Source organism: Bipolaris victoriae (genome assembly GCF_000527765.1).
Source record: "Bipolaris victoriae FI3 unplaced genomic scaffold scaffold_161, whole genome shotgun sequence".
NCBI classification, from domain to species: Eukaryota; Fungi; Ascomycota; class Dothideomycetes; order Pleosporales; family Pleosporaceae; genus Bipolaris; species Bipolaris victoriae.
In genome coordinates, this window is record NW_014575231.1 from 1 (window position 1) to 27,952 (window position 27,952).

The following is a 27,952-nucleotide window of genomic DNA, read 5'->3' on the forward strand; positions in this document are numbered from 1 at the left end:
GGGCAGCCAGAACAGCAGGTCAAGAGGTCACTTCGTCTGCTGGGAGATCCGGCGCAGACACGCGCGATTTTCTGCAGAGCGCCGCGTCGGACAGTTTTTTGAGCAAGCTAGACACACAGTAGTCTCTCCGGTTTGGGGATGGAAAAGGACGCATCATGGAGCAGGCCGAGCGAAGCGGTAAAGAAGCAGGCCAGACGAGGCGAGACGAGTTATGACATCAGTCGACGGCCTCGTTCACAAGCAACAGCACCACCAGCACTACCAGACTACCAGCCTCCCAGAGACCAGCCGCCTGCTACCACCCTAGTCTATTTTTTTCCAGTCAGGCCACGACCTGGAACGGCAGTCAACCCATCTGTCCAGTTGATCAATCCTGCAGGCAAGGAGCCTGCAGTGGCTGCCCTGGGACTCGACTCCCCCCAGCTGTACTTGTGCTTGGCGTCTATCCACTCCCGTCGCAGACTGCCGTCAAATACTATACTAACTACCAGTAGAGTACACACAGACACACTTGCAGCTTGGGATAACACATTGCGCATTGAGCCAGCCACGCCATCAGCCATGCGCCGCATTACCTCTCCTGTCCGTGGCGGCCAGCTGCAAGCTGATACTCCCCCCGCCATACATATAATACATGTCGTGTCCTACCCTACTCCCAGAGAAGCCCAACAGCCCTCGCTATGCTGACATGAAAAAAAGAAAAAAGAAAACAAACCAAAACAAACAAACATCTTCCCTAGTCTCACATGCTGGTTCCTACTCCCAGTGCCAGGTCGCAGGTCCCCCACGAGGCTACATACCCCATTGTCTCGCCCATTACACACCATCACGGCACCTCAGCTGCCCGTCATGCACAAATCACCCTCCTGCACGTCAGACCGCAGAGAACCGCATCCTCGTCATCATCACCATCACTACCACTACCACTGCCACACTACTTGGCCGACACTGCCGCCATCCACTTCTGCTCGTCCTGCTTGTCAAAGTGCAGCAGCATGCCCAGCACCGGGATGAGCTGCTGCTGGTACTTGCGGTCGCGCTGCTCGAGGAACTGCAGCAGTACATTCTTCAGGTACACATAGTCAATCGCCTCTGCAACTGCTCCTCCCGCCCCCTTGTTGGGGTTCGGCGACGCCAGCCGTGACCGCGAAGACTCAATCGAGGATCGCGACGACTGTGCGTGCGAGTCCGACACGCGTGCCTTGACCGCTCGCAATTCGTCAGACATGGTCTGCAACGTGTTAGTGCATCCCACTACCTCATCACATACCCCTCCGCCACTACTCACCTTGCTCGACTTCTGCAGCTTCTCCAGCCGGCTCTGCGTCTCGTCAAACGCCCGTCGCAGCTCTCCCTTCTCCTTCTCCAGTTCGTGTGCCTGCTTCTCGCTCTCGTCCAGTGCATCTCGAAGCTGGCTCATAGTCACTTTGGCCTCGGATGCCTCCTCGCTGGCTTGTGCTGCCCGTTTCTCCAGCTCTTCCATCTTCTTGCGAAGCTCCTTCTCAGATGCCACAAGATCCTCCTTGTCTTCTACAGCACGCGCCTGTGCACGCTCTGCATCTCGCACCTTTTGCTTCAGCTCCTCAAGCTCTCGCGCCCGACGACGGCTGAACGTGCTTGCCTGCTCCTCGGCCCGCTCACGCTCTTCAATCGCAATGTCGAGCCGCTCTTGCATCTCCCGTACCCGCGTGTCCGCCCGTCCCTGCGCATCATTCAGCAGTCTTCGCATCGTCTCAGCTTCGCGACCGCGTTCGCTCAGCAATCGATGCGCATCGGCTAGCTCTTCTTCCAGACTTTCGCTCTTGGCTCGTACCTCCTTCATCTGAGTGCTGATCTCTTGTGTTTGGTCTTGCATGCTGTTCATGAGATCCTGTGCACTCGCATACTGAGCTGACTTGAGTTGAATGTCATCTCGTAGACCAGATACCTCACGCGTGATTTTGGCTACTTCGTCCTCGAGGTCGCGTACCTTGTTGCGAGATGTCTTGAGCTCTTCTTGCGCTTTTGCCAAGTCTTTGGTCAGCTTGTCTCGCGCTTCCACAACGTCCTTGCGCTCTGTTTCCGAGTTTTTGAGATCGCGCTGGATCTTCTTGTTGGTCTCTTCCAGCGCCAACTTCTGACTGATTTCCTGCTTCATCTTGTCGTTGAGTGATTTGATGTCACTCTCCTTGCTCGACAATTGCGACTTGTACTCGGCAATCTCCGAACGGAGGTCTTTCTCGCGGCCCTCTAGCTTGCGGACTTCACCCGTCTTGGTTGCCAGCTCGTCTTTAGTGCTTCGCAGCTCGGCGACTTCTTTGCGCAGAGATGTTAGCTCAGGCTGTGCCTTTTGCAACACCTCTCGCATCTCCGTCAGATCCTTGAAGCGAGATGCAGCAAGCTTCTCCGCAACCGATAGATCTGTTTGCAGTGATTCAGCCCTGGCCTTGAGCTCCGCAAACTCGGCAGTCAGCGCTTCTCGTTCCTGCTGTGACGATTCTTGAGCTGCCTTTCCTGTCTTCAATTCAGCAATCTCGCCTTCAAGCTTGCTGATGTTTTCCTGCAAAGCCGTCTTTTCCGCCTGTAACTCTTTGACCTTGTCTTTGGCCTCGGTATGCTCAAGTCCATAGTCGAGGAGATCCTGTCGCAGTGTATCAATCTCCTCCTGCATATCTTCTTGGTCCTTTGCCTTCTTCTTGAGCAACTCAATCGACGACGTCTTCTCCGAAACTTCATCCTGAAGCTTCTCAATCTCCGCCGTCTTTTCCTCCAGCTCTGACTTGAGCTGTGCCACATTCTTCAGTGCCTCCTCCAGTTGCGACGGCGAAAACTCTGCGTCCCGAGGACTGAGCAGCCCGTCGTTGTCTCCTGCCTCGCTTGGTGTCGCTTCGGGAGTCACGGCTCCAGTTCCCTCCGACCCCTTTGCACCCTTCTTCTTGTTCTTGTTGCGATTCCTCTTCTTGGCAGACGCACTGAGCGGTGCTGCCGGAGAAGGTAGTGCTGGAGATGGGGGCGCCGGTTCTACCTTGATAGATGCTGGCTTGGCATCCGCCTTCTCAAGATTCTTCTTCTCAAGATCGTGCTTAGCCTGCTCGAGTTTAACCAAAGCGCTGTCACGCTTAGATTCCGCCGCCTTCAGCTGTTCGCGCACCTTGTCAAGCAAGCTGCTCATCGTCTCGTTCTTCTTCTCACTCTTTGCATGCTTGTCGCGCAGTTGCGAGAGCTCGTTGTCTAGCTCTTCAATGCGACGCTGCAAAGATTCGACTTGGTCCTCTTCCACAATCTTCTCTCCCTTCTCAGCGTGCAAGTCTTCCAATTCCTTGGTCGTGGCCTCGAGCTTCTTCTTGAGATCACTGATGGTCTTTTCACTCTCACCATGCGACTCCTTGTGCTTTTCGAGCTCCTCTTCTGCGCTAGTGACCTTTGCCTTGAGCTCCTCAATGCTACCATTCAGCTCCTTTTCACGCTCATCCGCCTCGCGCTGCAGGCGCTGATGCGTGTCCTTGAACGTGTTCAGATCATTAGTCGTCGTCTCCAGATTCTGCATAAAGGATTGTGCTGATTCCTGTGCCGTCGAAAGTTCGTTCTTGAGCGACTTGTTTTCCTCTTCGAGCTTCTCCACTTTTGCCTCGGTCTCTTGTAGTTGCGCTTGCACACGAGGTAATTCGCTGTCGTACGAGAAGAAGTCTTCGCCTTCTCCAGTGGTGTCTGTTTGCTTGGGTTCTTTTGATGGCAACGAGGGTGTAGCTGAATCGGTCTGCGTTGTGGAGCTGTCTTGCTCATTCTCCTTGCTTGTTTGCGCATGCGATTTGAGTGTTTCCACCTCTTCAGACGCTTCCTTTGCGCGTTTCTCGGCATCCTCGAGCTTCTTGTTGAGCTCATCACGCTCCCTAGATACACGCTTGAGCTCTTCCATAAGCATGTCGCTTTTGACGTTCAGTTGACCTAAGTATTCCACAAAGGCGCTGGCATCGCTGATAGAAGTAAGAGGAGTGTATTCGCGCAGAGAACTCTCAAACGCCTCGATTGCGCCAACCCTAGCGTGTGCGATGCGGTACGACCGGAGTAACTCTGATTTCCAGGTTAGCTTCGCGTACCTTGTGTGACAAACTTTGCGGTCAAAGAGGGAGCAGGTGGCGGATTTGGAAAGAATAGTGCAGCCAGGAAAGTCTTGAGGGTACATGCGCATGATGTAGGTGCTGGCTGCGTCCCCTGCTCACGATATGTGGCTTGAAAGGAATCAGCGCATTCGGACGAAGGTACCACTCACCAGTGTACTTGGGCTCCAGTTTGTCCAATCTACGGAGCCGCAGCTTGACCTCTGGGGGGATTTCCGGTGGTTGTTCCGGTTTCTCTTGCGCCTCTGCCTCCACCTGCGCCTCCCCTTCTGCGACCTGCGACTCCTCCTTCTTATCGTCGCCGTTCTCGGTCGTGGCATCTGCTGCTGGCGCCTTTTTCTTAGGGCGTGGTGTGGCAGCTCGGCTTAACAGTTCCTCGTCCTCGCCTATGACAAAGTCCGGGTCGAATTCAGAGGGATCGGGGCCCTTTCCAGCGGGCGCGGCTTTGCTGCTGTCGCCATCTTTGGATCGTGCTGTTCGTTTCGAGGGTGATAGATTACGGGAATTAGAGCGCCGTGCTGTAGCCGAATTGGATCGCGAAGATCTGGTCTGCAGGGCGGCTTGCTGGGCGGCTTTCTGGCGGGCCTGTTCCTCCGCAATCGCGTCTATTGCCCCTCGAATGCGCTGTGTCTCAAGTCAGCCTGGCGATGTCATAGCTCTGGGAGTGATGTGGGCACCTGGAACATGATGAAGTTGTTTTACAAAGAAGGATAATAAGACATGCAAGAAAAGACACCAAACAGGCTTGTTAATCGAATGTCGGATGCAGGACCATGGGCGGGCACTAGAGTATCCGGACACGTTCTGGGGTGTCCATTGGGGCTGGGATTCAGGCGATGCGCTAGGATCAGCGTTCGGTAAACTAGCGCCACAGCCAGGGCTGCCCCGAATCCGAACTTTTTCTCCCCCAGCCTGGCCTCCCCCACCACCACCATCACCATCACCACAACAACAATGGCAAACGTGGAGATTGCACTCCCCCTCCCGGTCCTGCCCGAAGGTTGGGCTGGTGAGAAAGACTTCAAGGCCATCGGCCAGTTGAGTGAAGCCAACGACCGCAACATTGAGCCTGTCGGCCCACACTTCTTGGCCTATGCCCGCAGAGTATGTTCAATATCGCCGAGCCACACAACATCAATACTAATTCTCCCATGTAGAAGCGTCACAAGCGCACTTTCTCCGAGGACGACCGCATCCAGGCCCAGGCCAATGTCAAGAGCGTCGAGGAGGAGGATCCCGATGATGTTGACGAGCCTGAGGACCCTCTGATGCTGCAGCGTGAGGCAAAGGACTGGAAGGTGAGAATTGCTAGGGATGTTCCTGGATTACACTATACTAACATGGTATGCAGTCTCAAGATCATTACGCTGTGCTTGGTATAACCCGCTACCGATGGCGCGCAACCGACGACCAGATCAAGCGTGCACACCGCAGGAAGGTGCTCAAGCATCACCCCGACAAGAAGGCAGCCAAGGGCGGCACCGAAGACGACCAATTCTTCAAGTGTATCCAGAAGGCCCACGAAGTCCTGTCCGACCCTGTCAAGAGGAGGCAATTCGACTCTGTCGACGAGGCCGCCGAGGTTGAGCCACCATCGAAGAAGGAGACGCAAAAGGGCAACTTCTACAAACTCTGGGGCAAGGTTTTCGAGGCTGAGGGGCGCTTCTCCAACCAGCAACCGGTACCCAAGCTCGGTAACGAGAACAGCACCAAGGAGGAGGTTGAGCACTTCTACAACTTCTGGTACAACTTTGACAGCTGGAGATCATTCGAATACCTTGATGAGGATGTACCAGACGACAACGAAAACCGCGACCAGAAGCGTCACGTTGAGCGTAAGAACCAGGCCGCCCGTCGCAAGAAGAAGACTGAGGACACTGCCCGTCTGAGGCACTTGGTCGACGACTGCCTTGCTCTCGATGAGCGTATCAAGAAGTTCCGTCAAGCCGAGCACGCACAGAAGAACAAGCGCCGTCTCGAAAAGGAGGCTGCTCAGAAGCGAGAGGCAGAAGAGGCCGAGAAGAGGAAGGCTGAGGAGGCCAAGGCTGCTGCTGAGAAGGAGGCAGCTGAGAAGGCGGCAAAGGCCGACACAAAGAAGGCCAAGGAAGCTGCGAAGAATGCGGCAAAGAAGAACAAGCGTGTGGTGCGTGGTGCAGCCAAGGACGCCAACTACTTCCACGGTGATGGTGAAGCGCCCGCATCCCAAGTCGATGCTGCTCTGGCCGACGTGGACCTCATCATCACCAAGCAGGATCACGAGGAGCTGGCGGCATTGACGAGCAAGCTCAACAACGTCAAGGACGCAGCCAAGATCAAGGAGATCTTCCAGGAAGAGGCCCAGCGCCTGATTGGTGCCTCGAAGCTCAGCCAGGGCGAACTCCGCGCCTTGGCCTAGACTTGTGTGAATGAGGTAACGATAAATATGTAGACTTGAATGATGACACTTTTACTTGTGATTGGTGTGTGTGTTGACTATTCCCGAAGCGTCATTACTAGAATGGGACATTGGTGCATTTGTGTATGTGTACATGTGCTTCTTTTTTTTTCTCATAAAGTTACTAGTATGTCATGGACGTCCGATGCGCCAAACGCGCCAGACGGGTGGATCTCCAATAGGCCAGGGTCTGGAAGGCATGGCGGATGGTTCGACACATCACCAAGCGCTTGCCGTCACTCAGAATAGGCAGCGCATTGACAGCGACTAAGTAGATGCTCTCTTTCCCGCTGCCCACCCTCCTCCACCCGCGACCTACAGCAGACAGACGTCTTCTGCCCGTTACCCACACCATCGCTAGTTATCCCCAACTACCCCGCGAGCTCCCATTCCCCCGCGCCAAGGGCATTCATCCGACGCACAGCAGATCCCGTTGCCAGTGCACGCGCGCATTGCCAGTGGGGTTTTCTGGCGCCGGCAGACCTGCAACACAATTCTTACTGTAGTACTCAACCCTACCTCAAGTGCTCTCGCTGCTTGTCTCTGTAAAATCCACCATGAGTGCTTCGCCAAAGACCAAGGACGGCCGCCATGCTTCCCCAGCGCCGCGCAAGTCTTCAGGTCCCTTTCCACCCAGCCCGCTACAGACTGCCACTGGCGCAAAGCCCGCACTCGAGGAGACACGGCGGCCGTCGACGATTCAGTTTCTGGCGCATAGGAATGCATCATTACCGAGAGGCACACCCAGACCCCGCGAGCGACGTCGGCTATCGTCACCGCCGCCTCCACCGTAAGTACTACCCCAGCGATGCATTTCTCATGGCTATGTTTGCGTGCGCTTTTCCGTTATAACCTCGGCCCTCTGTTCATATGTAAAGAACAACTGCAACCAAGAGCAAGCACGCTTTGCTTGGCTTTGGGGGTTAAACGTCAGACTTGCTTAGTCTCCCAGGCTCAGTCTGCGCAAACCAAAGCTAACCAGCGAGTCCAGCGTCTTCCAGAACCGAGTGTCTTTTGACACGTTTGACAAGCCCGCCGACTTTATAGAAGAGAGCTCCTTCACACTCATCGCCAAACACAAAGACTACGAGTACACGAAGCGCTCGCGGACGTTCCTGTGCGGTTTCGACGAGAACGAGTATTCAGTATATGCCCTTCAGTGGCTCATTAACGAGCTGGTGGACGACGGCGACGAGATAGTATGCCTGCGCGTAGTCGAAAAAGAAGATGCAATAGCCGGAGACCGCAGTGTTGAGTCGGGCCGGTATCGCGTTGAGGCTGAGAACACAATGGCAGATATACAGAGCCGCAATCACGACAACAAGGCTATCAACTTGATATTAGAATTTTCAATAGGCAAGGTCAACAAGGTCATAGACGACATGGTGAGGATGGCATGGTGCATGTGAGGTGTTCGGGCTGACCATAGTGCAGATTAACCTCTACGAGCCCGCGATTCTAGTGGTCGGCACAAGAGGCAAAAGTCTAGGTGGCTTCCAAGGGTTGCTTCCTGGAAGTGTGTCAAAGTATTGTCTGCAGCATTCGCCAGTCCCTGTCATCGTTGTCCGACCAACATCCAAACGCGACAAGGCAAAGAGCAAGCGCACGAACGATCCCGATAGGCAGGGCTACCGAGAGCTTCTTGCGAAGAGTGAGAGACTGCCAGAGTACGACAGCCCGCGAAACACCTTCTTTGCGAACGAAGACGAGGCAGCGACGGTTGGAGCAGCCGCGACAACACCTAAGCCAGTCGCAGAAACAGCGCACCCCTTGGCACAGGTTGAGCGTGCGCAAGATAGCAGCGACGATGAGCTGGAGACGGGCAACAGCGATGCGTTGCTTGGAGATGATCCACGGAGTCCAGGCCCCATGATGAAGAGCCCACATCTACAGAATCTCGACAGCCCCGAACTGAGCAGCCAGTCCAGCAGTGAGGACGAAGACGAGCGGGGCGAAGGCTCAACAACGACTGGAGTGTCTACTGTAGATTTGGCGTCACAGAATGCTGATGCAAGCACCGAAGAGCCCAAGCCGGCAGAGAGTCCCGAGCCGCAGGAGAGCTCCAAGTCGTACGTGGACAGTCTCATAAAAGCAGCTCAGGAGGGGTCTGAAGATGCGGCACCCGCTGGAAAGGGTGCACCAGAAACATAGTTGACTAGCAATACCCATATTGATTTGTGGTCTCCAAGGCCATGTCCTGGTGCCGTACAAGATGCACACTACTTGGATGTGCATTCTCCGTGATACTTAGACTCTACTTAGTGCAGTGGCATGTGGGGGTGCTTGGCTGGTAGATCCCTGCCTGATCGACAATGATGACGTTTCGTGTGGCTGCGGGCTGCGGGTGCCACAGCTCGCCGGCGCGTTCCTGGCTGTTGCTGTGGCCGCCTCGGACTCGGACAGTTGGGTGTGAGTAAGCTTGCACCTCCAAACCAAAACCACCTCTGATGTGTAAACGTAGCCACATTGTTTCTCGTCATTGATGGATACTCGCGCTTCCCCCATAACCAGGACCAACTGGCACTAACACCCGCATTTACGTACATCCAATGTTCCCGCCGAACCCAGACGACTGCGATGAGTGTGTGCCGGACTATGCTCGCCAACAAAGTCCTATGGCTGTCGCCATCTCCGCCTTGCCTTTTATCCTCACCTTTCTCGGAGTGGCCTTTGTAGTATCGCACAAACTGTTTCCCATCTTATCGGGCCACGCACATCGCAAAGCGCAGCATGAACCCCCACGTCCTTCCAGCCTGGCCCAGCGCGACAGAGCTTCTTTCTTCCGGACCTTGCGCCCGACTGCAACCTCGCTCGCAAGCATCATATTCTCCACCAACTTTGCCCTCTCTGCTGTGCTGGTAGAACTGATTTTATGCGAAATCTCAAACACGATTGATCGTGCTACTCGGACCCTAGCTCTCAAGATCACGCTGCCCTCGCTACTCTTCCTCCTTGTCGTCGCGACACCGGCCTTCGAGATACACTCCTTCATATCAGGAACAGGCTTGGAATTTCGGGGAGAACGCTCATCGCGCCGTAGAGCAGCATGGGCTTTGGAGCTATGCGGCCTGGCAGTCTGGCTCGCTTGTTTCTGGTACCTGGGACGAGGCATTCTAGGCTCGTACCTCCACGAAGCGTCGTATGAGCATTCTCATACTTTTAGCGAAGGTTGTCTTGAAAGAATCGGAATCATTGGTATCAGCTTGATGGCTTCCCTCGCCGGCTTTGCTGCCATATCCGCACTCTGGCACACGTTTGGTGTGCGGTACAAACCCGTGAGTTTTTGTTGGCTCGACAGATTGTGCTTAATAAACTAAACTCTACAGGTCACGGAATCGGATATTGCTCGCAAACAGGCTGGGCTTCAGGCAACAAACGACATGCTCTTGGTCAAGGAAAGCCGACTTCGCGCAATCGAACGTAAGCTATCAGAGAATCCTCAACAGGGCTTCATGGGCCGAGTGGTCGGCTCGATTCGTGCCAATCCGGATGCACAGGAGCGAAGCACTCTGCAGTTGGAAATACAGGGACTCGAGACGATGCGTCATTCACTGCAGAATTCAATGACTGTGCTTCAGAACCGACGGCAATCACAGCTCCGCGCACACACTGCACATGGACGGCTGTTGAACATGTTCTCCTATGTATTTGCAATCTATTGCGCGTACCGCATCGGTGCAACGACCATCAGTACTCTCCGTCGCCTCTCGTCTCCCAACGCCAGCTTCTCGAGCAGTGACCCAATTAACAATGTCCTCGCTCTCCTAGCAAAGCACTGGGATCCGACCATTGATCGGGTAGCATGGAGTCGTACAATTTCCTTCCTACTCTCGGGCGTCATGCTCCTTCTCTCGTTCAACAGCGTCTTCCAGACATTTTTACTGTTTGCGAAAGTTGTGCCTGGCCTGTTGTACCACGCGAAAACAAACTTTGCACTTATCATCTCGCAGGTCGCAGCAACATATGTCATCAGCTCGGCGTTGTTACTGCGTAGTAATCTGCCACCGGAGATGAAGAGCAAGATAGGGGATGCATTGGGTGCGCCGTTAGAGCCTAGATTTACAGAGAGATGGTTTGAGGGCTGGTTCCTAGCTGCAAGCGCAGCGACAGCTCTAGGCATCTGGTTGGGTAAACGATTAAAGGGAAGTGAATGGGATGACGACGGAGACGGAGGCGACGTAGACGTAGAAATGGGGAAACGAAGCACATAGCCATTGTGTTAGGTAGCACATACATCTGACTACCGAATACAACAATTATTGGTTGACGTAAGTGAGGGACCAGTATAGGATCCCCCGGGCCTTTGAAATATGTAGTTGCCAGACACCCAGCAATATGACATGTGTGATCGGGCTTCGATATGGTTGAATGATAAGAACCACCGGGTACGCGTGTATTCAGACGGCGGCATGTTGTCAGCAAGCATCTTCTGCGCTTGCTAAGCACCAACCACCCCGGCCCACAATAGCGCGCCATGCAACGTGCAGCGCTTTGATGAGGTTGACGTCGATGTTGCCCGATCTGAAAGTGACGTCAGGTGCAGTGGGGCAGCTTCGCAGATGAAAAGGCACGAGGGGCCGCTCTTCTTGAGAACCATTACACCCACGCTTGCAACCGTCTCTGGCATTTACATTTCCAGTGAGTATCTGCTATCAAATCCAAGTCACAGTCCAAAAGGAGCTAATCGAAGACATAAGTTCCAACTCCTACACCAAACGTACGTTCTTTTCCTCTTATCGCGTCTGTTCCATTAGCTGTACATGAGCTTCGTCACAACCCCAAACCTGCACTTGCATTCCCAAGGAAACAATGCTTCAGATCATGTCAGAAGTCAAATTCATTGTCTGGATCCTCTTTATGGGAGCACAATTGGAACATGTCGCGACTTCTCTGCACTCTCAATCCTAACATCCACTCCTTTACTGGCAATTATTCTCATGTCTAGCAACAAGTACTAACTCCGAGCAGCTCTTCTACCTAATCAACACCCCATACCAAAATGTCTGCCCCCAACGCCGGTCGCCAGTCTCCCGACCCCGAGCGCCAGTCTGGTGCTCAAGCCGGTCAGATCTCCGACAACGTCAACCAGCAGGGCGCTGGACCTAAGGAGGGCGCTGAGAAGTCCAGTGACAACACTAAGGACACCCTGAGCTCAAACCCCGAACACCCACTCAAGGAGCACAGCGAGGAAACCACTAGCAAGAAGGTTTAAATTAGTGGAGATGAGAAGATCGGAAGATTATGATGGATGATTGGAGGAATGTAGAGACTGCATAATTAACAGGCAATGGGCAGTCTGAATATGAAATGAACAATCGAATAGAATGATAATTTATGGCCAAGCTTTCAAAGTTCAATAGCGTCTGCAGTGCCCTGACCGTGCTCACGTCTCAGGCCCAAACATGGAAACCTCATCGGCCTACATCGCCTCTTCTTCATCAGCAATAAACACTACCCATATCTTAATATGTCCTACGTCGAACCAGCCATGGGTTCTCGAGATTATATCCGATAGGCTTAGATCCCTAGCTGCTCTCATCGTACATCAAAAGTCCATTGGCAGATGCGGCAGAGATGCAGAGTAGGCCGCGCCGCACAAGGATAGTACGGATGCCACTTTGCAGATAGGTGGACGCAACAATCTACATACCAGGAAGGGGCCAAGTACTCCAATAAACTCTTAAGTCATTGCTTGATCACCTGTCTGCAGTTTAACGGGAATTTAATCGAAAGACATGAGACGTTTGTAACATGCCGACAAGAGTAGCTCTAACGACACTACAACGAAGGTCTCGGGTTATTACAATTTGCCTATATCAGCGGGGTACTGTATATATGTATACGAAATATAAGGTATTGCAGAGAAGCTGCTGTTAGATAAGAAAACAGGTATCTGCACAAATAATTCTCTTCCGCGGAACAATCGTAACTGTAAGCGCAAGCGTAAATCAAGTTATAACATACTATATCCGTCGGGACTTTGGTCTTCCAAACACTGATATTCCGTCGAAAGACTTTGTGTAGAGACAAACATGTTTGCTGATCCTTGAGGATTTCAAGAAACAGTCGTTGATTTAAGTTGATATTGATTAAAATGCTGGGGTTAGCATGAGGCTAATCCATAATTGAGAGTAAAGTGGGTTTGAAAGCTCATACCGAGGTTCAAAATGCGGTACTATAGAGAAACCTCTACGACAAGACACTACTCTTGCGAATTGTTCCTAGCTATGATGTGAGAACTGTAGCGGAAGGCCACTGTAGACTACGTTCTCCTCGTGAGTTACGTTGCGAAGTTATTCTTATATCAGATGTCGATTGCAATGGTGACGACGCATGAACAAGCGCGTGATACTTGCAACAAGGCAAATCGTGACTTCGTACTGTTACATAGAGTGAGACTATGACTACACTACTGTGTCCCGGTCCGCACCGAGGCGAGGCTGACGATGACGCACTACGAGTATTTCGACGAATAACTACGAGCATTGGTCAAGTATACCAAGATGTAAGATCCCGATAAATCTATGGAGTAAAAGGGTGGGAAAGAAAATTATAGTACACTTCACGAGTTTACTGCATCGAATGCGATAAGTAGGATCCGTTCATCCTTGTATCCTTACTGTTACCAATCCTACCACCTATACTATCTAGTATTTCCCGTTGATTCTTTGCATATCTCAGCATAACCGTCTACTTTTTCTCTATCGAAACCATGGAAGTCAAGTCTTGGTTAATTGGTACATCACGTGACACCTGCGCCCCAAGTCAAAAATAGTCTAGGTTTTCCGGTAAACTGCACGACGCACCGAGATACGTTTGAGGAGGTTGTTCACAAATCCTTTGATCCTTCAAATTCTGTGATTCCAGGACTTTCTAGACATTTACTCTGCACTGCTTCGTAGCGGTCTTGGTTAGATTACGATATGAATTCAAAATTTCAAAATTTCTTGTAAAATTTGCAAGGGCGCTTGGTCTAGGGGTATGATTTTCGCTTCGCATACTATCCATGTGCGTACTTGTGAAAGGTCGTGGGTTCAATTCCCACAGCGTCCAGTCTTCTTTTTGTTCTCAAAGATACATCAGAGGATTAGCTTTTTTTTTTGAAGTTTTTTCCTTACTCTATATTACTCTACTAATAAACCTCCTAAAAGACTGTTGGCACTAGTATATCTAGATTAAGATAGGTAGAGTATATACTTTTGGAACCCCGTGTGATACGTACGACTTAACTGTATTAGTTCCGCCAGGATTGAATAATATTACTCAGACCCCGTTTGTGTACAGATGCTGAAAATGCAAACTTTAGTCTCTGGTACTGTGCCGGTGCACAGGGTGGCCAGCGACCCTTGTGCTGACACCACGATTGGACTAATGGACTATAAGACGGGGAGCTTTCATGTAATAGAAAGATATGCAACTCTTCATATTTTAAACTAGTGCCGCCGTTACTCTCTTTACTAGTCCTCTCCCTGTGACGACACAAGCAATTCTAAGAACGAGATCTGTGCCAGCGTCCACCATAGTAGAACTTGTAGCTACTATAGGCTCCACACCCGTTCAGTACTAAAATTGTAGACTGTCACAGCACCGAGTAAGTCCCGCCTCACTATCTCTTTTCATCTTTGTCGTAAGGAGTTATATGCTTACTATGCTATCTATTATAAGTTTTATCATAGGGTGTTTCGCGGATAGGCATGATATACATTAAAAGAGTAGAACTAAGACGAATCCTTGAGGGGTCTTCGTAGGGGTGGTTACAATTATATACTCCTATGCACGTGAAAAAGACTGTACCATGCTAAGAGGTCCCCGATAAATCCCTAAGGATCAGTCTCTTGGTTCAGAATATCGTGACATGTTTACTATAGAGACGCTAAGACGGTATTTAAGATCCTTTAGCTCTTACATGTTACCGCGGCTTACCGGACTATATCGTCCCGTACTCGTGGACCCACATACATCAATTATGCCATGTAGCATAGTAGTTCAATATCTATCGCAGTAGTATATAAGTCGTCCAAGGTCTGCTCCTGTGTTGCTCTATACTTAATCACTCTACCAGAATCAGTATCCTATCCTTATCGCTACCTACACAATAACCGACTTTTATAGTACTATTTGAGTTCTCATTGTCTATAATGATCGGATTACTCTTCCTCGCCGTGTCTCCTTTCCTGAGCACTGTCTCAGCAGTCTGTTGCTTAGGAACTACGCCGGGTGGTGCTCCTACAACTGATTGTCCTACAACTAGAAATGGCAGATCCGGGCAGGAAACTAAAGCCCACTGGGAATGCGTGCGTACTAACATTATCAACTACGCCTTCTTCACTCCACTCTTATTAGATTCTAAGAACTAGTGGTTACTGACTGTTTTTATTAGTGTTATGTTCCACAACTTTCATCACATAACTGCAGGAATGATTACGGCAAAGATTACGGCACGTACTTCGGACCAGCGTCGCAGAACTCTTGTCACAAGGATTCAACCAACGAGCAAGAGAACGGGCGATGGATCTGCGTCGAATAGATTGGGGTCTAGAGGGTATCGAAATGAAAGTAGCAAGAACTTACCAGACCCTCAAAGACAGTAGTCACCCGCCCTTATCGCTAGACTTAATTAAATCACTGTCCCTTCTCTATATTATACGCCACACACACAAAACTATGTGACCACTTGTTTCTTATACCTCTTGTTACACATATCAGTGTAGGGTTATGTAATAAGAAAAACCATAGGTATTGTCTATAATCCGAGGTGACCGAGCTTGCGATAATTGAGGGCGCGCGTGCTTAAGAAACTATGGCTATGGTATATGGTGGTTGAGTTTAACGATGACGCATCTAATATCCGCTGCGGAGGGATCATCATTTCTCAAAAAAGGTCGAGCACCAGCGTACAGACCAGCTCCACTGAAGCCGCTGCCTCATGCTAGCGTCACGACTTTGTATCTACACAATTCCAATTAAACCCAATATAATCCGAAGCTTCAGACGGGCACTCTTACTACTCTCAGTATCGTCTACAGCCCGTAGTTGCGTTCTGGGATGGTGTTTTTCTCACTGATGAGGATCATATGTCACTATCTGATGTCGCTCCTTCATTGATCTCACGTTAGCACAGTGAGCGCAACCGATTAAAACCCCTCATCTCTATGCTTCTAGAGACTCCCAAAGACGTCTAAATTCCTGCCTGGGTTGATTGATATGAGAAGGCACCAGATTTAATCTTTTACAACGACGAGGACGACAAAATTGAGGTCCCAGAGCCTCCACCAAAGCCGTGAGGCCGTAAGAACGAGCACAACAAACAATATAAGCACTACGCACACATCTAGGATGCTCAAAAAGTTGAACAGCTGATCATGAAGCGGCTGCAAAACTATACCAAAAAGCTCCTGCCAGTGTACCGCGACGCTTACCACTCACTGGTGACTTGGAGTGATATACTACTACTTCGATCGGCGATATAACTGATACCTTGTAAACGACAACAATCCTAGCCATGGTGATTGTCACCCAGACCCATTGCCTGCAGAATATCGCAATTAGAGCTTTTGCACTGCATGAAGCTGCGATGTTATGTGGGCGTGCCACTAAGACTAATATTGCAAGGGTGTCGTGCGCCACTAGTCGCTAGTATACTCGACTTTTTCTTGAAAGGTGGTGGGACAGATGCTGGATAGTAGCCTAAGCATTATCTTGTTGGAGAATAAAAAACTGCACAATGTCTCAATTTCCCAACACCAACACAATGACATGATCAAAAGAACTGATTAAATTGCCTTGGAGCCTATAATACAAAGACGGGAAACCCACATCCGTCGCAACCCATGAACCCATTATCTCTACCTAGCCTTCACACCCTTCCTACTCTTTCCACCCTCATAGTCCACAACCCCCCTCTTGCGATGATTCTGTGCAGTCCTCCACCTTACGTAAAGCATAACCGCGTCCTTGAGCCCGACGAAAAGACATCCACCGACGATACTCCTGCCCCAGCGCGTTTGCAGGAGCCCCGTCGGCTTGGCTGCGCCTCCAATCCTGCTGCCGCCATTTTTGACCCAGCCGCCGAGCCAGGAGACGGCTGGGGAGCCAGACGGGGGGTTGACCCAGGAAGCGGGGAGGGTTTGGCGTAGGAGTTCGCCGATTGCTGCTGCGATCGTGGGGAAGATAAGGGCGCCGAGGATGGTGTCTGAGAGGGAGGTGGTGGAGAAAGTGACGCCGCGTTCGCGTCGGACGTTGCGGGGGCGCTGGACTGCTGGTTGCATGGGTACGTCTGGCGCAGGGGCTTGGTTTGCGCGAACATCGACCTCAGGTGGTATCTGGACATTGTTTTCCCAATTGCCCTCTTCTTGATGCGCGTCAGCTACGGGCGCGCCATTGTTGTCCGCATCGTCGCCGTCGTTCCAGTCGGCAAAGATGTCAAAATCTAGCTCGATTTCTACTTCCTCCACAGCATCGCCATCGTCGTGCGCATGGTTGTGCTGGGCCTGATTTTGGATCTCTGCATCAGTATTTTCGCCTGCTCGGGGTTGGATCTCCCTAAGCCACTGCTGTTCCCGCGGCAGCCATACGCGCTCGTAGTATGCATTGTAGAAACCTCGAATATATGGTAGTGCGGCAAAGGAGAAGGCGGCGCTTGGCGGCCACTGTAGCTGGAGCATCTCGTCGCCTGGATGACCTGAGCTGACGAAGAATATGAGTGGAAGAAAGGGCAAGAAAGAGTCTGCGAATGTTGTTCTGCTGGCGACCAGTACTGTGGGTATCAGAGGCAACCCGAGATCTAGCCTCCAGTGCTGTCGCAGGTGCTCAAGCCATTGCACGAGGACTGAATTGACGTTCCTGTTTGGCGTCTCGTAAAGGGGACCGAGAATTTGCAGCGCATCCTCTGTACCGAATATCTGGTATATTGTCGCTGTGCCAGACAGCGTCAAAGTCGAGTATAGCGCTGTGCCGGTGAACAAAGCAAATCCAGGAAGTGTCAGGTTGCTGACCACGCGCTCAACGCGCCTTACAGCATCCACAACATAACTCTTCGGTCGCTGCACTTTAATCTCGCTCTTGCACTGTGGACATAATATCTTATTCGCCGTTGTGCCCGCGCGCCGCCGCGAATTGGGCGCTTCCATATCTGCTATCCAGTCGAGAAGACACTTCTCGTGCGCAACCAGGGAGCAGGCGCAGGGATTGCGCCACTCTGATGTCGTTTCATCATCCTCTGTCTCGTCGTTGAAGCAGATCCAGCACTTGCGGGGCTCATCATCCTCCTCTTGTTGCGGCGCCGCATGCTGGACGGGCGCCTCTTTTTGTTCTTGCGACGCGGGAGTGTTTGTCTGCAACGGCGGAGTGTTGAGTAGAAGCGTTTGCGAGTCGACAGATTGGCCCGAGAAACTGTCGGTCCGGCGTGTGCAGTCTTGTTGCGAAGGAGAGGCTTCAGCCGGCGGCGCAGGTCTTTGTTGCGACGCGGGGCGCTGCGGCGGTAGAGACGCCATGTCGCGGGTGACTGTTGGGACGCGATAGAGCGCCGGTGTCTTTCTTCACGTTGGTACAAATAAGACGCGGAAAGCGACGTCACGGTAGGCTGTTCGGCAAGATTAAGCGTTAGGTCGAGTGGTTTGCGAGTAATAGGATGGAGCGATGCTCAAGTTTAGCTCGGTGTTTGTTACCCAGACTTCCCGAGGATCTGCAAGACGTCACTAGTGATCCGAGCCGAGTCAGACTGCCAAGACAAAGCACGTGTGAAAGAACGGCCTTTGTGTATTATGTAGACTACCCTCACTGAAGTGACAGGCTTCTTGCTACCGCCTAATCGATCGCAATCTCTACGAGTGCACAAAGATTGTTCCAACTTGCTTAAATTTCTGATATACAACTAATGAGGTACTCTTTCCATGATTCCTTCAATTCTAGTTCAATTGACTTGCCAAACTCGCCTTCCCGCGCCATGATGAAAAGCAAAAAACTCCAGCGCATCCGTGAAAAGAAAGGAAAATATACCACCTATCTTGCGGGACGTTTTTTGCTTTGTAACAACAACAGACAATCCCTCTTAGTAGCCGTCGCATACGTAGCGCTAATCCCATGAGCTCCAGCAATCCTCCAGCCAACGTATCCATACCTCAGCTCCACACACCTTTGCACGACCCACCAAGCCAATTCCGAGCATTTATTTTGGTTTGGATTCATCATTGCCCATTTGGCTTCTCAGGTGATCAAACGCGCCGGGTTCGAAGGGACGATTGACGTTGGGCCATAGGGCTGGCCACAGGTGCGGTGGCACTCCCATACCATAGGTCCGCTCGCCTGGCCAAACTTGATAGTTCCGGGAAGTTTCTTCATAGTACTGGGACTGTGGCTGGTGATTGTGTTGCTGTGCTTGGGCCAACTGCTCACGCACCATCTCACGGTGCGACATCCTACTCACAGATTCGTTCAAGGAAGTGAATTCATTTCCGACCGGCTGCTGCTGCGTATTATCTTGCAGGTTTGAGAGGACATCCTGCGAAGAAGATGTGTTGATGGGTGGAGAAAAGTACAGGTGCGCTGTCCAGGGGATATATGGTGATGAGGAACGATGATGGTCATATCGTCCAGTATAAGGACCCTCTCTATGATTGGGGTTGTACAGCGCTGGACAGGGACCAACTCCATTTTCATAGGTGTCATAGGGAGCTTCTTGCGTCCACGAAGGAAAGTTATCCTCGTGGGCAGTCTCTGGTTGAAGGTTTGAAGACTTAGCTAAAAGCATCGGTCCAGGTTCCTCGACAAGGTTGTCTAGACGCCAGTGAGATGTGATGCTGTCCACGTCGGAGAGAGTTTTGTAGTCCCTCCAGTTGCCCCCCTGGTCACGAGAGTCTCCGTACTCTTCTGGAACTGGCCCCAAGTTATTCAAAGAGGCCTCAGCCTTCTCTTCAGTCTTCTGGATCGGTGCCGAATTGTCGCAAGTAGCCCTCTTTTCCTCCTCCATGCAGATATTGCATTGATCGCGAGGTGTCTGCATAATGTGCTTACACATTTTGATCGTAGAGTTGGTAAGGAAGTAGTTGAAGTAGTAAAGAAATGTTCCTTTTGGAGACAATTTGAAGAGTACTTATATATCACGAACTGAGTGTAGCTGTGAGTACACAGAAAGTTGTTAGAGCATTGTGGGAAAAAATGACTTGTTGATATACTATGCGGAAACACTCTAGAGGCAAACCTGACTTGCTGATGTGAATGGCAAGAAAGCCGCCCTGGCGATGTGAGGAAAAAAGGTGAAAGTGCGCGACTTGTGCGGAATACTGGGAGCAAACTGTCTTGCTGATGAGAACAAGATGGAGGCGCCCTAGTGATTTGATGAAGAAACTGGTGGGAGTGAGCGTGAAAGTTGAAAATCGTAGTCTGGCCGGGATTCTTCTAGAATGAGAGTGGACTGGACAACACGGAATCCATTCACCAGTCTACTGCAAGCGCCTATTAGGTCTACCCTACCCTACCATCCCTCAATCTGAAATTCGAACATGCGGTCCCCCTTGCCGTCTTCAATTGGTTTGGCATCAACGTCGTATAATGTCCGTTCCAGATATGTCACTTTGCCTTGGCGATCACACAGGACTATGATGTTCTTCTGCGTGCCATAACACCCACTCGTTGCATCCGCAGCCTTGTTCTTGACCACATCACCAATCTCGTGTGCAGGCATCTTGTGCTCTTCTAGGTGATCCCTGCCAATGGCTGGGATAAAGATGCTGTGGCGCAACTGATTCAGGTACATGTCCCACTCTTCATTTTCCTTTTGGCGGGGCATCGTGTCTGTTCGGAGAAGGGTCAGGAGGCGCTGGATGAGTTGATCGCGAGACTCATTTGCAGCGACCGACTCGGCAATTGCTTTCTTGGTCCATTCCTCGCCATGAATGACTTTGGGCCACGAACGGTCGCTGTATGCAGCGTTGCTCAGGGCATGGGTTTCATCGGGTTTTTGAAGCAAACGAACTACGCCGTGAACATCTGGAGTACGGTTGCTGACAATGGCTAGCCCCTTTCCCTTTTTGACGACGTCTTGCATGAAGCCGTAACATAGTGAGAAGCCGCCCACGCCTTCGACACCGTCCTGTTCAATCATTCGCTTTGCAAATTCATCGGTGGTTTCTTCCTTGGCAGGGTCGCTTTTTAACCATGCGTTGGGGATCAGGCCTCTGCTGCGTGCACCCTCGATAATCTTTTCATCCTCCTCGCGGTAGTTGGTGAGTACAGCGATGCGGCCTTGACGAGTGACACCCATCCAGGTGCCGTGTACAGGGCGATGAAGATCATAACCGCCTAGAACCTGTGTGTCTGGTGAAGGCCACCATGTTGCTTCTGCAGTTGGGCGATGGAGATATTCCTGCTCAGGGGTTAGTTGTATGTGGAGTGCTGAGTTGATCCGGCAAGCCATACATCTCGATTGTTCAGTAGTATGAAGGGGTAGTCTGGATGCGCCGTTGTCAGGATGGCGATGCACATTGTGAAGTAAGGTGTGTTTCTGTGTTCCACTATGGGTAGATGGAAAGATGTAGAAAGCCAGCGTCTTGCACTTGTCTTGTGTGGCGTTGATGGATGCGGAAAGAGACGGGTTAAAGCAAACAAGTTTACTTAATGCAGGGCAGGCGGTGAGGATGCTTGCCAGCGAGAGGTGTCAACGCTGGCTCATATACGTGGTTCCAACAGTACAGAGTGTGGAGTGAGATGAGATGATACACGTCTAGATGAAGCAGTCGGTGTTGTACTTGAGGCGCAGTTCAATGTTCTTGTGATGATGAAAAAGAGTAACGGCCCGCCAGCGACCGAGTGCTACGGGGATGAGATGCATGACATTCCTATTTATCCTTGCACATGGCCTGTTGCATATGCTTCGTGTGCGTCTGTGGCTCTTGAGTCGTAAGCTGGCGTGAGCAGTCGTTCTCTAGTCACGCCGCACAGCATGACCTCGCAGTGTTCCTGCAGCGGAGTAACGCAGCGGAGACATCCCAAAGCGAGCATTCACGTGACAGTGCCGCCTGCCGAGGATCCCTGTCCTGTCCCGCGTCACTGGCCGGTTGCGCCTTCCTCTGCGCCCACAGCCTCCCATGGCTCCGATCCTTGCACTCCACTTTCCACTGCCCAAGCATAGCAGAGCCTGGAGCTCTGGGTGAAGAAAACACTCAGCATCATCTCCCTCGTCTGCCGACAAAGACACCATGGCAGCCAACTTCGCCCCGTACCAGGACATTCCCGAATCGTCACGAGCTCTTTCCCCACCACCACTCCGCTCGCCTCGAGCATCCGTCGACCGCTCCCGTACCATTGCCTCGCCGACTACGCGCCCCTCGTATGACCACCAGGACTATTTCCAAGGCCAACCCCCCACATCTCCGCTCGGCGAACCCGACACAGAGCGCATAGCATGGGACCAACCCTCGCGCAATACGTCCTTTGGTCGTTCTCGCCAAGACATTGACATGTTCACAACATCGCTGGGCTGGCGCCTCGATTACGAAGCTTGTCTGGCATATCTGCTTCTGCCCCCGGCTGGAGGCGTTTTGCTACTTATGTTTGAGCATCAAAGCGACTACGTGCGATTCCATGCATGGCAGAGTAGTCTGCTTTTTGCCTTCATCTTTGTTCTGCACGTCATATTTAGCTGGTCGAGCTTTATCTCCTGGGTCATGTTGCTGGGCGACTTGGCACTCATTGGCTGGCTGACATGGAGGGCCTATCTCGATGGTGAGTTGGGGAGCTGTCACATGCCACTCAGAACGCTTACTGACGTTTTCGTAGCCGCCACGCTCGATCGATGCGAAGTGCCCTTTTTCGGACCGCTAGCGAGCTCCATTCTTGACGACGAATAACAGAGTCATGTTGGAATTGGGAGGAATTCATGTTATAATGATTTGGGTTTTGCAATGCAGCATGGTGTTGGTGGAGTATCTCATTGGCTTCCAATTGCATTCTTGATGTGCTTAATCACAAGCGAACCTCCTTCACCTGGAGCAGCGCTCCAATACACCCTTCTTGACGACACACCTAATATACTTTTCTATCCGTATAGAACAAAGCATGCAATAGCTTCTATCCGAATCTCTCCTGTGCAATCTGCTTGAGAAACTCCATGGTCTTGCTCTCCTTTTCCCTCCTCTCCGCCAACCTCTCATTTCTCTCTGCCTCCCTCGCCCTTGCAATCTCCTCGCGCCGTATCTCCCTTTCATTCTTCTGTCGCTCCTGCTCCCGTTTCTTCTTTTTGTACACGTCAATGCCATCGTCACCCATGAGATCTGATTCCGCAACTTCCACATCTCCCGATTCCTTGGCTTCGCGAAATGATTGTAGTGTAGAAGTCGTCTCGCGCTTCTTTTCTAATTGTCGTTCGCGGCTGCCCGGATCGGCGCGTGGAACCAATTCGTCTAGACGCTCCTTCTGTGCTTTGCGGTCGGCTTTACGGGAATAGCGCAGATCATCCATATACTCAGACTGGCCTTGAGCCCGGTCTTCATCTCGCAACTCATTGCGATATGTTAGGTCGTCAAGTCTGGGTATGGTTGGCCCATGGCCAGCATGTCGCGCCAGGTCTCTCGGTGGTGCTGGTCCAAATTCATCATCGCTCTCATCTTCTGCACCCTCTTTAGGCGCATAGCTGGGCGATGCTCGTCTGGCCGGGGCTTGGGCGGAGGATGCACGGTATGATTGCACTGTTTCTTGCGCCGTCTTGAGCATGGATGGGTCGTACCAGCTACGGGCTAACTCTCCATGATTCCTAGTACGTCAGAACAACATTCCTTTGCCATGTTTTTCTTTCCGCAGAGAATCCATGCATACCATCTACTAACAAAGCTCTTCCATCGTCCCTTTGCTTCCCGCTCATCCAACTCGTCTAGTTGAATATGCTTTTGTATATCCAGGTATGACTGAAACAGCGGTCGGTACTCGTCATACTGGCGTTTCGATAGCGGCCTTGCCTTGTATGGCAAATCTATAGGTTCCCGCGCAAGCGAACGCGATCGCGTCCGCGTCCGTTTGTGTCGGTGGCTGTCGTTATCGCGGCGAGGAGAGCGCGAGCGGTGTGAGCGATGATGGCGCTTGTGACTACGCGCATCGTGTGGTGAGTGTTCAGCGCGAGGCGGGAGTTGCGCTCTGGATTCTTCAGGTGTCCAGTCTCGGCGCGGCATGATTGAGGTTGTGGGATCAGCGCAGCGCGAATGAGACAAGTTCAGACTCCATAAGTACACCGCCAGCGGACCGTCCCGCTCGCTTGGCATTATAGCATCCACTATCAACTCTAGTCTTTGCTTTTCGCATATTCATGCGAGAACGTGCAACACTCCCATAATACATATTTCAAATCACTGACATTCAGCTTGCAGAAGTGAAGGCGATAGCTCATAGTAGTCCCAGCGCCCTTTTTGAAATAAATGTATAGGATGACGTAGTTGCGCTAACCCGCGAACATTGCCTCAGCACTGCCCCGCGCTGTTCAGCCCTGGTGGCTGCTTTGATAAATGTTCTATACTTCATAAATAGACTACCTTGGTCTCATTGTACTAAAAGTCTCAAACTCCAAATATTCTTCCCACTTGAATAATAATTCCTGGATTGCGATGGCACCACAACCCCCTCTTTCTAACATTCACATTTGTCACCTTTGTTCAGCACAGAAGATAGGCCCGTTTCGTAGAACCCATTCAAGCGAGCTTTTCGTTCTCAGATACCCAGGTTTAATTGTTTATCGAGGCATCAATGACTGTAAACTCTTCTCGCACATCTACAGTATCCTAACCTCAAAATGGAACGACGGCTCCAACAACTGCTTCGACATCGATCTTTTGATGTATGAACTCAGGATATTCAATGCACAATCTCCGGATTATAGTAACACTATTAGTGGTTGGATATGAAACAATAGTGACTCTTTCTCCTACATGTAGACTTTCAGCGTCTTGGCACTTCCTGGTAAGTAACGATGCCATTTGTTGATTCAATGCATTCGACGACTGAGGCTTCATTAGGAGATCCCAGCTCTGATTTCGTTCCCCAGAGACCAAGCTTCTATGATTTCAGAACTGAAGAGTCGAAATCGCGCATTGTTTCGCTGTTAGAACAGTGTGATGTCCACCACTCGAAATGAAAACGTTCGCATCCTCTTTGACGACCTAGGAGATTGCTCCGTATCGGCATAAATGAGCAAATCAACCAGCTCTATGTTTATCTGGATATTGTACCCTTAATGTCACGCGAGTCAATGGCAACGAGATACTCAACACTGAGTTATTGCTGGGGAAAAGACCAAGGGCACAAACTGACAGTCTCATCATTTGAAATACTCGAAACAGGGCTTGCTATCTCGGAGTTACCAAGAACGTTACAAGACGCCATTTTATCGAGTTGGAATCTTGACGTAAAATTCATCTGGATAGACTGCCTCTACATCTTCCAGGATGATGAGAAAGACTTGGCTCGCGAAATCGCAGATCTGCCTGCTATTTTCGGCAATGCCTATATCACCATTTGCGCGAGCCGAGCAGGGGATAGCCGGGAAGGCTTTCTCGATGCTATATCTCGCCCACCCGTAGACAGCCTTGTGTTCAGTCTTCTTTATATCTGTCTAGATGGTAGGTCGAGCTCAGTTGTGTGCTATCCTCGTAGTGGGAATCTAGTCCACTCACGTGCTTGGGCTTTCCAAGAGTATATGCTATCAACACGGATCTTAGAATATACATCATCAGGACTTGTATGGATGTGTCGAGAAACAAGACAGCATCAAGAAGAGGAGGAAACGTCTTGGGCGGACATGTACCAACTGTCTTTGTATCTTCATCGCGGCACCAAAGAGGACTCTGCAGTCAAACAATGCGAAGTTTGGATGAAATTGATTTGAAATTACTCAAGACGCGTGCTCAAATTTCCTGCCGACAAGCTTCCAGCAATCTCAGGCATAGCAGATCTTTGGAGCAGACGAACGCCTAATGTTACTTATCTGGCTGGTATGTGGCACTCCCACCTCCCATTAGCATTGCTATGGATTTGCCATCAACCATCCAAGCAACAAGACGATACGTACCGTGCGCCCTCCTGGAGCTGGGCTAGTTCAGACAATATTATCTCCTGGCATCATAACATTATGAAAAATGTGGATCTGCATTTCAAAGTAACAGGCCCAAGCATGCAGCTTGCCCATATCGAAGCACTTCATGGTGCAGTATCTTCAGGATCTCTCACTATCCAAGGACACTTGAGCAGAGCAATCCTATCACCTAATGCATCAAAACGTTTTGAATCTGAGGATATTGGGCCCATAGATTTGGAAGATGCTAACATGTACTGGGATAATTCTGAGTCAGAATTATCGGCTGATATCATAGGAATATACTGCCTGCAGATCTGCGAATTCGACAATTTTAAAAGTCTTGGACCATTGGGTCTGATCCTACTCAAAATCAATCAAAATACCTACAGGCGGGTTGGTGTTTTCTGTTTCTACTCCGCGATGAGCTCGGATATGATATCAAAAGTTCCAATTGAGTTTATACTTAAACTGGAGAATTCGAGGCGCGCACAAAAATTTGCTTCCGGGGTATTCGCAGGCTCATCTGTGCAGGAAATCGTAATAATATAGCTGCGCATGCAAACAGGGGCATCATATACAAAGGTGTTTCAGTATTTGTTCGAATGGGGGTTATATACTGAAGATCATTAATCTATTTCTGTTCTCAGGAAACCAGAAATCTGATACAGATTGCCTGATCTGATGACATTATGAAGTCCCATAATCGCCTAGCACAAGACATTTTTGGAAATCAATACTGAATATAGCGTAAAAAAATCTAAAGTTGACCCTTCCATACGTATGCTACTGTCTACTTTACGTGACTATCTTTTCTCTGTCCGCTTCAACGATATGACTCCCCTCTCCCCTCTTCGCTCTCTCGCACAATTCCATCAACTTCGGCGCAGCCCACTTATAATCATCTACTTCCAGATAGATCTGTCCGCTAAGCCTGACCCACAGTTTCCCAGCATGGAACGCAGTCTGAAAGTACGTGTCCATCTCCATGGCAGCCGTTCGCTTTATCCAAGCCGCAATCTTCACTGCGTCATTGACATCCAACTCTCCTTTGCTTTGATCAACCTCCTCTTTCTTTTTGAATACCAGTGGCAGCTCGACATTAGCAAATGCACACTGTCTCATTGTATCACTATTCGTGGTCAATACACGCGTTTCTAGAAACTCAGCTATGCAATCTCCGCCTTTCCGAGCAATATCATAGCAGTACTCGCGGATCTTGGCTTCACCTCCGCAGATTTGGTTGCGGAATTCGAGTGCGGCTGGAATACATAGGTAAGGTGTGTAGTCCATGGTTGCGACGTAGTCGAACATGAAGATGAAGGGGCTGCGGCCGTTGGTGTTTTCGGGCTGACCAGGGTATTGGTAACCGTGCGAGGTGGGGATTGAGGTTCGGATGAGATGCTGGTTGCGGAAGGGAACGTGGAAGACGGCGCAAGAGCGGGGCGTGTAGAGCCATCTGGGACAGTAAATAAATAATCCCTTGGCAACACTGTCGCGTTTAGACTTACTTATGGCAATTACTGACGAAGAAATCTGGATTGACCTTGCCGAGGTGCGTCAAATCGATCATCCCTAAATAATGTCAGTCTGCAGTAATTCTTCGTGTCCAATCAGTATTTCTCGGGAAAACTGTCTGCTTACCAATACCATGCGCCCCGTCAATCAAACTCAAAATACCCAACTCTTTACAGATTCCTACAAGATCCTCCCACGGAAGCCTTGCCCCAGGGAACGATGAAATTGTATCAAACATCGCCAGTCTCACCCGCTTCCCGTCCGCCCTCAAACTCCTCACTTTCTCCCTGAACGACTCCAGGATTACCTCGTCTTCAACCGGATACACCAACTCAACCTTCTCACATTTGACCGGCAGAATCTCACCAATGGCACCAATGGTCTTGACACATGCTGGGTACGACGTCGAAAACGCCACCACTACATCATCATCCTCAAACTTGATATTTCTGAGTACGGTATTGACACCTGTCGTGGCGTTGGGGACGAAGACCACTTCATCATGATTTACTCCGAGCAAAGGAGCAATTGCAGCCCGGGATTTGGTGAGGAGAGGGAATGTGATAAATGAGACGAATGTATCAGGTCGTTCAATTGCTGTAGTTTGCAGAGCGTAATGTGCTTCTCGTACAGGAGTTGGATGTGTACCAAAAGAGCCATGGTTGAGAGGTTTATAAGTAGGCGCGAATTGAAAGTGTGCTGAGCGCATCGGGTGCCCAAAAGGCGGATGAGGCTTTCTGATAGTCATTGTTGGGGGAAGAAGACGTGATTTGAAGGAGAGTTACGAAGGGGAAGATGCAGTTTTTATCCTTCTATACACAACCTAGTCATACTTGAATACAGTCATGAGGC

General features: G+C 50.7%; 16 protein-coding genes across 16 annotated transcripts; 9 read left to right on the top strand and 7 right to left on the bottom strand.

The window, feature by feature from the left end:
* Positions 1 to 746: 746 nt before the first annotated feature.
* Positions 747 to 1,082, top strand: COCVIDRAFT_114247 (hypothetical protein; the record flags this gene model as incomplete). The annotated part of the gene is made up of 1 exon (XM_014695419.1): positions 747 to 1,082. One exon carries the CDS (start codon positions 747 to 749, stop codon positions 1,080 to 1,082), a length of 336 nt encoding a protein of 111 aa, XP_014550905.1.
* A 1,074-nt stretch (positions 1,083 to 2,156) lies between these two features.
* COCVIDRAFT_114222 (hypothetical protein) lies at positions 2,157 to 2,483 on the top strand (the record flags this gene model as incomplete). Its single annotated transcript, XM_014695420.1, has 1 exon — positions 2,157 to 2,483. One exon carries the CDS (start codon positions 2,157 to 2,159, stop codon positions 2,481 to 2,483), a length of 327 nt encoding a protein of 108 aa, XP_014550906.1.
* A 452-nt stretch (positions 2,484 to 2,935) lies between these two features.
* COCVIDRAFT_114223 (hypothetical protein) lies at positions 2,936 to 3,151 on the bottom strand (the record flags this gene model as incomplete). Its single annotated transcript, XM_014695421.1, has 1 exon — positions 2,936 to 3,151. A coding segment is annotated over one exon (216 nt), but the record flags the coding sequence as incomplete, so codon positions are not given.
* A 1,900-nt stretch (positions 3,152 to 5,051) lies between these two features.
* On the top strand, positions 5,052 to 6,492 carry COCVIDRAFT_114244 (hypothetical protein; the record flags this gene model as incomplete). The annotated part of the gene is made up of 3 exons (XM_014695422.1): positions 5,052 to 5,201; positions 5,255 to 5,395; positions 5,449 to 6,492. 3 exons carry the CDS (start codon positions 5,052 to 5,054, stop codon positions 6,490 to 6,492), a joined length of 1,335 nt encoding a protein of 444 aa, XP_014550908.1.
* Positions 6,493 to 7,088: 596 nt separating this feature from the next.
* COCVIDRAFT_31445 (hypothetical protein) lies at positions 7,089 to 8,682 on the top strand (the record flags this gene model as incomplete). The annotated part of the gene is made up of 3 exons (XM_014695423.1): positions 7,089 to 7,321; positions 7,523 to 7,916; positions 7,966 to 8,682. The coding sequence occupies 3 exons, from the start codon at positions 7,089 to 7,091 to the stop codon at positions 8,680 to 8,682; spliced, it is 1,344 nt and encodes a 447-aa protein (XP_014550909.1).
* A 398-nt stretch (positions 8,683 to 9,080) lies between these two features.
* Positions 9,081 to 10,742, top strand: COCVIDRAFT_31446 (hypothetical protein; the record flags this gene model as incomplete). Its single annotated transcript, XM_014695424.1, has 2 exons — positions 9,081 to 9,806; positions 9,858 to 10,742. 2 exons carry the CDS (start codon positions 9,081 to 9,083, stop codon positions 10,740 to 10,742), a joined length of 1,611 nt encoding a protein of 536 aa, XP_014550910.1.
* Positions 10,743 to 11,530: 788 nt separating this feature from the next.
* Positions 11,531 to 11,743, top strand: COCVIDRAFT_114232 (hypothetical protein; the record flags this gene model as incomplete). The annotated part of the gene is made up of 1 exon (XM_014695425.1): positions 11,531 to 11,743. One exon carries the CDS (start codon positions 11,531 to 11,533, stop codon positions 11,741 to 11,743), a length of 213 nt encoding a protein of 70 aa, XP_014550911.1.
* Positions 11,744 to 14,669: 2,926 nt separating this feature from the next.
* On the top strand, positions 14,670 to 15,058 carry COCVIDRAFT_20729 (hypothetical protein; the record flags this gene model as incomplete). Its single annotated transcript, XM_014695417.1, has 2 exons — positions 14,670 to 14,825; positions 14,912 to 15,058. 2 exons carry the CDS (start codon positions 14,670 to 14,672, stop codon positions 15,056 to 15,058), a joined length of 303 nt encoding a protein of 100 aa, XP_014550903.1.
* Positions 15,059 to 16,376: 1,318 nt separating this feature from the next.
* On the bottom strand, positions 16,377 to 18,023 carry COCVIDRAFT_114245 (hypothetical protein; the record flags this gene model as incomplete). The annotated part of the gene is made up of 1 exon (XM_014695426.1): positions 16,377 to 18,023. The coding sequence occupies one exon, from the start codon at positions 18,021 to 18,023 to the stop codon at positions 16,377 to 16,379; it is 1,647 nt and encodes a 548-aa protein (XP_014550912.1).
* Positions 18,024 to 18,697: 674 nt separating this feature from the next.
* Positions 18,698 to 19,279, bottom strand: COCVIDRAFT_114198 (hypothetical protein; the record flags this gene model as incomplete). Its single annotated transcript, XM_014695427.1, has 1 exon — positions 18,698 to 19,279. One exon carries the CDS (start codon positions 19,277 to 19,279, stop codon positions 18,698 to 18,700), a length of 582 nt encoding a protein of 193 aa, XP_014550913.1.
* Positions 19,280 to 19,297: 18 nt separating this feature from the next.
* On the bottom strand, positions 19,298 to 19,546 carry COCVIDRAFT_114212 (hypothetical protein; the record flags this gene model as incomplete). Its single annotated transcript, XM_014695428.1, has 1 exon — positions 19,298 to 19,546. A coding segment is annotated over one exon (249 nt), but the record flags the coding sequence as incomplete, so codon positions are not given.
* A 456-nt stretch (positions 19,547 to 20,002) lies between these two features.
* COCVIDRAFT_114203 (hypothetical protein) lies at positions 20,003 to 21,012 on the bottom strand (the record flags this gene model as incomplete). Its single annotated transcript, XM_014695429.1, has 2 exons — positions 20,003 to 20,893; positions 20,947 to 21,012. The coding sequence occupies 2 exons, from the start codon at positions 21,010 to 21,012 to the stop codon at positions 20,003 to 20,005; spliced, it is 957 nt and encodes a 318-aa protein (XP_014550915.1).
* Positions 21,013 to 21,725: 713 nt separating this feature from the next.
* On the top strand, positions 21,726 to 22,376 carry COCVIDRAFT_42676 (hypothetical protein; the record flags this gene model as incomplete). The annotated part of the gene is made up of 2 exons (XM_014695430.1): positions 21,726 to 22,251; positions 22,306 to 22,376. 2 exons carry the CDS (start codon positions 21,726 to 21,728, stop codon positions 22,374 to 22,376), a joined length of 597 nt encoding a protein of 198 aa, XP_014550916.1.
* A 220-nt stretch (positions 22,377 to 22,596) lies between these two features.
* Positions 22,597 to 23,690, bottom strand: COCVIDRAFT_42677 (hypothetical protein; the record flags this gene model as incomplete). The annotated part of the gene is made up of 2 exons (XM_014695431.1): positions 22,597 to 23,278; positions 23,341 to 23,690. The coding sequence occupies 2 exons, from the start codon at positions 23,688 to 23,690 to the stop codon at positions 22,597 to 22,599; spliced, it is 1,032 nt and encodes a 343-aa protein (XP_014550917.1).
* Positions 23,691 to 24,760: 1,070 nt separating this feature from the next.
* Positions 24,761 to 25,396, top strand: COCVIDRAFT_114208 (hypothetical protein; the record flags this gene model as incomplete). The annotated part of the gene is made up of 1 exon (XM_014695432.1): positions 24,761 to 25,396. The coding sequence occupies one exon, from the start codon at positions 24,761 to 24,763 to the stop codon at positions 25,394 to 25,396; it is 636 nt and encodes a 211-aa protein (XP_014550918.1).
* Positions 25,397 to 26,380: 984 nt separating this feature from the next.
* Positions 26,381 to 27,848, bottom strand: COCVIDRAFT_31453 (hypothetical protein; the record flags this gene model as incomplete). Its single annotated transcript, XM_014695433.1, has 3 exons — positions 26,381 to 27,041; positions 27,094 to 27,157; positions 27,227 to 27,848. 3 exons carry the CDS (start codon positions 27,846 to 27,848, stop codon positions 26,381 to 26,383), a joined length of 1,347 nt encoding a protein of 448 aa, XP_014550919.1.
* Between the last annotated feature and the right edge of the window lie 104 nt (positions 27,849 to 27,952).